The sequence below is a fragment of the Humulus lupulus genome, chromosome 5 (genome assembly GCF_963169125.1).
Source record: "Humulus lupulus chromosome 5, drHumLupu1.1, whole genome shotgun sequence".
Classification (NCBI taxonomy): domain Eukaryota; kingdom Viridiplantae; phylum Streptophyta; class Magnoliopsida; order Rosales; family Cannabaceae; genus Humulus; species Humulus lupulus.
Window position 1 is genome coordinate 214,058,823 of NC_084797.1, and position 8,629 is coordinate 214,067,451.

General features: G+C 35.3%; 1 protein-coding gene across 2 annotated transcripts; it reads right to left on the reverse strand.

Moving 5' to 3' along the window:
* Positions 1 to 3,287: 3,287 nt before the first annotated feature.
* On the reverse strand, positions 3,288 to 5,185 carry LOC133778139 (3-isopropylmalate dehydratase small subunit 1-like). Of its 2 annotated transcripts, none has more exons than XM_062217967.1 (2): positions 4,323 to 5,185; positions 3,288 to 3,555 (listed from the first exon to the last, which is right to left on the reverse strand). In XM_062217967.1, the coding sequence occupies exons 1-2, from the start codon at positions 5,082 to 5,084 to the stop codon at positions 3,520 to 3,522; spliced, it is 798 nt and encodes a 265-aa protein (XP_062073951.1). In that variant the 5' UTR covers positions 5,085 to 5,185; the 3' UTR covers positions 3,288 to 3,519. The 2 variants fall into 2 exon arrangements, with proteins under 2 accessions (XP_062073951.1, XP_062073952.1); XM_062217968.1 differs by lacking the exon at positions 3,288 to 3,555 and adding an exon at positions 3,834 to 4,199 and having other exon boundaries at positions 4,293 to 5,184.
* Positions 5,186 to 8,629: the final 3,444 nt, after the last annotated feature.

Here is an 8,629-nt window from a genome sequence, read left to right on the forward strand (position 1 = left end):
CTTCCTTATCTATAATTATTTTTTAGTTTGAACAGAAATTTCGTCAACTAATAAAATAATAAAGGAAATAGTTGTTTGTGCGTAAATTTCGAAGTGGAATATTTTGAATAAGTAAACGATCAAAGACAAGTAATTAAGGCAATAATAAATGCATGAGATGTGAATTTTATAGTGGTTTGGCCATTAATGAGACCTACGTCCACTTAGTTAATTGTATTGAGACTTTGAGTAATAAACCAGCAAGAACAATTACACTGAGTGATTGTTCTGTTGTTAAGGTAGTTGAGGTATAAATTATAGAGTAAATGCTATTGAGGGTGGTTAACTTTCGGAACCCCCTTTACTATTTACAAAATCATATTTACAGTGGTGAAGGAGGGTGGAGCTGATGGTGGCATTTCCCATTCAGGAAAAATCGTGTAAGATGCGCTCAGACTTCAAGCCTTTGTGCCCCTCAAATATAGCAACCTAGTAGGCCACTTAATTGATTCATCTGTCACTATTTTGTGTTAAGGTGAACAAAAAGCTCCCTAGCTGTTGGGCGATGTGGCAGGCGATGGAGCTTTGTTGAGTCGCGATGGTCTTCTTCATTGATGGGCGATTATGCCTCGTTGAGTGGCGAGGGTGTCTTGTTAGTAGGCAACCTTGGTGAATAAGGGTCTCCTCGCCAATGGCGAAGCTTACAGACAAGGCACCCCTCATTGATGGTGATCCCTATAGGCGAGGGTCCCCTCTACTAATGGCAAAGCTAAGGGCACGATGGTGCCCTCTTTCAATCTGTCTTTGTATACTTTTTTGCCATGTCATCATGCTAAAATTGGGTATAACACTATCTTTCAGTGTTTTTCCTTTCAATTTGAACCAGAAGCCTATTGGAAGGTTGTACCCAAGTTCAATCACCATCATTTCTAAGTTAAGTCTACTAAAACAATCCATCTTGTTGAAGTAAAAAAAATGTCACCTACCCTCCATAATACTTTTTGTTTCCAAAAAAGTTTATCCAATTGCCTCTGTGATGCATATTTACTATAAAATAATAATTATCCAATCCTCGCCATTCAAAAAAATAAAATATTTTGTCCCAAAAACAATACAGAATATTAATATTCTACCTAAATTGAACCTGTCACAAGTGAAAACAAAACAAAACCCCAACCCAATGCAAAGATTCCCTAAAAATAGTGCAAGTGAATCAATAAATGAACCCCACTATACCTCAAACATATGCCTAACATGACATTGATCACCTAACAAGTTTACCATCTCCGTAACAACAATAAAACCTACTTAACACTTACACTAAAACTAAACCATACACCATAAAATCCTACCAAGTAACAACACTAACAAACCATCAAAAGCTATAACTACCCACTGATCATTTATTAAGAAAAACAAAAATGGTGAAGAACACTTGCCGTAATCGGGTTGTCGCAAGAAAGAATCACAAAGCCATGTTGTTGCTTCGCAGCCTTGTCACCTAGATTGCCTTTCATTTTTTAGTTCGTTAGTAATAACCTTTTTCGATTTCAATTTTCCAATTCTTCCTTCTTTTAAGTTTTGCTTTTGGGTTTTCCTTTCGTTAATAAAAAATGAAATGTTATTTATTCATTTATTTATTTGTGGAGAGAAATATAAACTTTTTGTTTAGATTTTGGGATTTTAATATATGCTTTAAAAAAATTAAAAAAACATTCGTTTTAAAATAAAATATAACGTAAATTAATTTGGGCTTACATGTAGATAAAATGAGATGATAGTAGAAGAGACAGTAACAAATGCATTATTTTAGCAACTTTAAGTATTTTTCCTATTAGGAAAAAAAGTTTTAATATTAAAGTATTACATTTTAAAATTATCAGATATTTATATCTTCATTTGCCCTATTAAATATATAAAAATATATATTGATAATTAATTATTTATAATGTAACATATATATAATAAAGTATAGATATTGTGATTTTTTTAAAAAGATTTTTAGTTTTATTTGGAGACAATATTTATCATTTAGATGATGAAGTATATGTAAGGTGTGATTGACTTTACTTTTAGCTTTCCATAAAGTACTTTCCCAAAAAGTTGATGGGACTAGCATCTTCTAAAATGAAATTTTAGATCTAAAATCCAATGTATATTGTAAATCAATATTAAATATGACATTTATGAATTAATTAATTTTAGATTGTAGTTGTGTTATATTTATTTTTTATTTAAAATATCAGTAACTTTACAGGAATTCCCTGCCCCACCTCTCGTAGGAAATATGCAAGAATGCATATGGGCAATGCATTCTCTTGCATATTCCCAGTCCCATTGACATCACTTGCCTCATCCTCGGCACCATCCCCCTCGTTGACCCTCTTTCTCTTTCATCCTCATCTACTTCTTTCTTGACAACGACAACTTGTTACTACTTCAAAGGCATTCGAGAACACATTGTGCGACTAGTGAAGCCAATCGTTGCAACCTCCTTCAATCAATAAAGGAATATAAGTCCTTCGTTCCTTTCAATTTTAAAATAAAAATTTAGAAGACTGAAACACTATTTTTCACATACAATATTAATCAATTTCCATTTTAAAATATATTTTAAATAATAAAATTGCTTAGTTAAATATTAGAGAAAATCAATCTTAATTCATAGCTGGATTATTTCACGTGTTTAAATGGACGGGTTAAAAAAACAGTTAGGGAAGAAAACTGTCCTTATTTGACTGTCACTTATGTTGATGTGGATAGGAGCATGTTGGGTTACATTTAACAATCTAAGTGGAAATATCAGACAAAATCGTCCAAATTTCAAAGTTGTCATTAGGGCAAAGCATTGAGCGAGTTGATCGTGTTATAAGAATTTTAAATCGATTTATATCATATTACCTAATTTATATTCTACTAAAATAAGGAAATTTTTTTAACACATCCAACAATTTCGGCAGATTAGTCAGATTAACCCACCCACACCATTATAATTTTTCTTTTACAATATGTTGTTAGTGTAATTACTATATATCAAGCTTCGAAATTTTAAAACTTTATGTAAAGTGTAAAACAAACATTTATTATTAAAATAAAAAGAAAATATTAACGCTTAAAGTCCAAAAATATATTAAAAAAATATTTTTAAAAATAAAAGTTTAATTGGGCAAGTTAGACCTATTTTTCAACCCATCCAATTAACAAATTTGGCAGGTTTAATTTAACTCGGGTTGCATTTTTTTTTTTTTTTAGTTTTTTCGGATTGGTTTGGGCGGATTGCAAAATTTTTTGCTCAGCTCATAAATATCTTATGTAAGCAAACTTCAACTTTTCTTGTTCCAACGTAAATCATAACAAGAGCTACATCAAAGTAACTGAAAATTTTTAAACCAACCTAATACAATAAGAAAAAAAGACCGTTCTAATGTTCATCTCCTAATAAAACAAGTCAAACTAATGGTCTATTTCCAAACCAAGAGAACAAGGACATGATCAGCTTTGCTGTATGGAAAAAAAAAAGATTAATGGTATCGATGTTATTCATAGGCCCTTACAACTCATACCATGATGAAAACCCTGCAAACAACAACGAGAGAAACATATACATAAGGATAGGGAAAAAAATGATACAAACATAGGCCATAGACATTGATCATGCAACCTTCGGTATTGAGACTTAAAAGACCAATTCACCTAAAATTATAATCTGTCATTTTACTTGTGCATTGAGTGACTATAGCTATTTGGTCCAATCTATAGAAAAAGACAGACATCGATTCAGGTTCAACATGTTATTTTTTGTATTTGTATTTAAACCAAACCAAAATTGCAGACCCAGCAAAGAGAAAAGGGGGTAGAAAATGTACACATTTTATTTAATTCATTTGATTTTCCAATCATAAATTATTTGTGAATCAACAATAATCATCTCTTGCATAGCTAATAAAGGCAAACAACCAAGAACAGTCGAATTCAGACTACCTAGTGGCACTTAACTTGCCATGGAAAGTAAGTGTTTGATATTCACAATTTTTCTTTCGTTTTGTTTCCAGGCCAACCCTAAGCCAAAACGAAATTGCAGTCTCAAACCAAACGACTTTAGCCACTTAAAGTCCAAAAACCAAAGGAGTAACAGACACGTATAAAACAATACATAACATATATTAAACAATGCAATCCCCAAAACAAAAAACTTCTAGCCTGTAAAATCCCAAAAGCCACTGGAAAAAACAGAGATAAATCAATATATACATAATATTACATTATATATGAAAATGACCAAAAAAACCAACCAACACTTAATGAACAAATACCTGAAAGAAAGATAAAATTTAAGCAGCAACCTGTTGAGGAATCATGCCGGCCTTTCTGGCATAGGCGAAAATGCCACCAGCCTCGATAACAGGCCCAGCATCCCCAATGGGCTTCAATTTGTACTCTTTCCCAGTGGTGTGATTGATCAAACGGCTCTCAGCTAGCTCGATCGTGATAACGTCCCCAGTCCTACACTCTTCGCAGATCCTCACCTCCGATTCCAACGGGTACACTTCTCCGGTGGCCACAGAGTTCCTAAAGAAGATTCTCGCATACGACTCAGCCACTACCGCTGCCGTCCCCGCTGCGCCTAGAGCCACCGGCGCATGCTCCCGAGACGACCCGCAGCCGAAGTTGGCGCCGCCGATGATGATGGAGTACTTCGACTTGGCCTCCTCCGGCTCCACGAAGCGAGCTTCGTAAGACGCTGGGAGGCCGCATAGAGCATAGGTGCCAAGCTTCTCGTACTCGGCGGGTTTCGACGGGACCAGGGTGAGGTACTCGGCCGGGATGATCTGGTCCGTGTCGATGTTGTCGCCCACGACGTAGCAGAGGCCGTGGAACGAGGTTGCAGTACCGGAGGATGAAGATGATGGTGAGGCAGCGCGTGAGACGGTGAGAGAGGTGCGGGAAGGCGCGTGCGGGGACTGGACAGTTAGAGATTTGATGGGATTTTGGGCGAAGGCATGAATTTTGATAGAGTGAAGGGGTGAGAAGAGAGGAGAGGGTTTGTGGGAGGAGGTGAAGTTAGGGTTTGGGGAGATGGAAATTGAAGCTGACATTGTTGCCATTTGGGATTTTTGTGTGTAATCCTGTGGTGATACTGGCTGCTGTAATGGTTGGAAACTTTGGGGGGTTATTTTGGTTTTGAAGAGTGAATTTTGTGAAAACTGGGGAGAGTGAAACTTCACTAAGTAGGTATAATCTTTGACTAACGACAGCCGTTAGATTTTAGGGAATGCTAACCAATATGATTGAAGGACATTTTTTTGTGCTTACTCTATGTGCATTTCTTGTTTTCTTCGTATCAGAGATTATCACCCAAAAAAAAAAATTTGTTAAGGATGTTTTTGGAAAGCCAACTTAGAATTAGAGTTGGAATTGAATGTAATTCACAATAATTAGTCCATTTGGCTGGTTTGACCCACCGTAAATAGAGCGTAGCCATGTAATTGGAGCTAATTAAGATGTCACAATTACACTTTAATTTTCCTGCGAGATTGAGTGTAATTACACTACTAAATACTATCAATTTTAAATTTTTATTATATAATATTATTATGTGTAATTACTAACTATTTTATCAAACATGATAATAAAAATTTATAAGTAATTATCTCTTGACATCCAAACACACATTATATTTTATAAGATAGTGTAATTACTAAGATATGTAATTACTACCCTAATAATTACATGCCCTAGCAATTACACAGTTACTTTCAAACACACCCTAAAAGTTTATGATGTCCAAAACAAAATTCAAACAACACGTTGCATGTTTATCTATTTTTTTAATACGAATACAACTAATTATTTTAAACTTTATATTTAGCACTATAAATTATTATAAATTTCTTAAAAATTGATGGGCTATAGCTACAATGTACATCATATGTTGTAGCTGATTTTTAATTTATTTAAGTAAAATTTAAATCAAAGAGTCACAAAAATGTGTATTATTTGCTTGGCTGATCGGTATACATCTATAATTCACATGTAAAAAAGCATGAGTAACTAAGACGTGTATTATATATATATGTATATATATATGGATGCACTCTCAATGGTTACTACCATGGATGATTACTTTAATATTAACAATTGGATTAAGATAAATGATTTATATTTATAGTTATTAATTAATATTTCTAAAATTTAATTTTGATTTTTTTCAAATTTTTGGAAGGGTTACCTGATGAAAAACGTGTATTTATTATGAAAATATAATATTATAAACTTTTAAATTTTCAAATGCATGTTGTTGCGGAAAGAACAAAGCTATTAGCTTTTGAAGAACAATGAAAAAATGTATTAATTGTTGATTAATTTGTACAACCAGACCAAGGGCCATATATATAGGCTTTAGAGGAGGAATACAATGATCAAGAATTATAGCAGGGTTTGTTACAACAAATAAAATAACCAACTCCTAATCAACCTAAAAACTGAACTATAGTAACAGAAAAACAAAAAATGTTTATAGAAGGTTTGAGTAAAAATGTACAAAGCATGGAAAAAGAAGAAAATAAATAAAGTGTGAGCTTAAATTCTTAATAGTCTCCCCTCAAGATGTATTGTGGATATCATGCACAGACATCTTGGAAATGTGAGAATCAAGAGCAGGGGATGGAAGAGGTTTAGTGAAGGCATCAGCAAGTTGTAAGTGGTTGTTGACAGAGACTAATCTGATGGTTGAGTTGCGTATCTTATCTCTGATAAAGTGACAATCCAATTCAATGTGTTTAGTGCGCTCGTGGAAAGTTGGATTGTTGGCGATATGAATAGCGGAATTGTTGTCACAATAGATGAAAGCAGGGGCTGAAATATCGATTTGAAAGGCTTTTAATAGATATTGTAGCCAGGTGAGTTCACTAGTAGTAGCTGCGAGAGCTTTGTACTCCACTTCAGCAGAACTTTTGGATATGTTGGGCTGTTTCTTGGATCGCCAGGAGATAAGGTAGTCGCCTAAAAAAACACAGAATCCTGTAGTAGATCGTCTAGTGATCGGGCAAGAAGCCCAATCCGAGTAAGAGAAGGCACGTAGATGGAGAGAGGAGGAGGAGGGATACAATAATCCTTGGCTTGGTTTGCCTTTGAGGAAACGAAGGAGATGGTGCACTGCCTGTAAGTGAGTGGTTCGAGGTGAAGACATGAATTGACTAAGATTGTGGACAGCAAATGTGATGTCAGGTCGTGATAAAGTGAGGTATAAAAGCCTGCCAACCAACCGTCTGTACTGAGATGGGTCGGAGAGTGGTGTGCCTGTAGAAGCATCCAATTTAAGACGAGGGTCCATAGGGGTGACGGTAGGTTTGCAACCCAAGTATCCTGTGTCATCAAGCAATTGCAAAGTATATTGCCTTTGGCATAAGAACAAACCAGCAGAGGACCTCGCAATCTCAAATCCTAAGAAATACTTGAGGGGACCAAGAGCTTTGAGGTTGAAATGAGAGTGCAAATAACATTGGAGCTGGTGCAGATTGGTCAAGGTAGGGCCTGTGATGATAATATCATCGACATATAAGAGAAGGGCAATGAAGTCTAGTCCATGACCCTTTGTAAAGAGGGTGTAATCTACCTGACATTGTGTGAAACCAATATTAAGTAAGACCTCAGAAAGTTTGGTGTACCATTGCCTGGAAGATTGTTTGAGCCCGTAGGTAGACTTGTGTAGTTTGCACACCATTGGAGGACCTGTAGAGGAAGAAGGAGGTGTTAATAAGCCAGGGGGTAAAGTCATGTAAACCTCTTCATTGAGGTCGCCATTCAGAAAAGCATTGTTAATATCAAGTTGAAGAGTAGGCCAATTTTTTATAGCGGAAATGGCGAGAAGTAATTTAAGTGTAACCATTTTAGCTACAGGAGAAAAAGTGTAAAAAAAAATCTAATCCTTCTTGTTGGGAGTATCCCTTGACAACCAAATGGGCTTTGTATCGTTCTATGCTTCCATCACACTTGTATTTAATCTTATAGATCCATGGACAACCAATGGCTTTCTTTTGTGGAGGTAATGGAACAAGGGACCAAATGTGGTTAAGTTGCAAAGCTTGTAACTCTTGCATTGCTTGTATCCAATTGGTATCAAGGGCAACCATCTTAAATGAGGTAGGTTCGGCATTAGTAGAAACTGCAAGAACAAAATATTTGTGAGAAGTAGAGAGTCTATCGTAAGAAATAAAATGATTAATAGGATAAGGAGTAGAATGGTTTTTGTGAAGGGAACTATGACACTAAAAATCTCGTAGGTAAGCAGGAGGACGTGGAATCCTTGTTGACCGACGAAGAGGTTGCATAGACAAAGCCTGATTTGGTGGGGAAGGAACTTGACATTCGGATGTGGCATCTGTAGTGGTAGGGGTTGATTGTGCTGGAAAAACATCATCATGAACTGTATGATTTGTAGTGTCATTAGAACCTTCTTGTAATGAACTTGAGTAATCTGAAACAGGTGTGTGAGAAATAATAAAAGAAGGACAAACAGTAGAGGAAAAAGGATCAAGTAAAACAGACACATTGTTGAGAGTAGTAAGTGGAAAAATATGCTCAAGAAAAATGACATTCCTAGAAATAAAAAATTGTTCGGTATTAATGTCAAACAACTTATTTCCCTTGT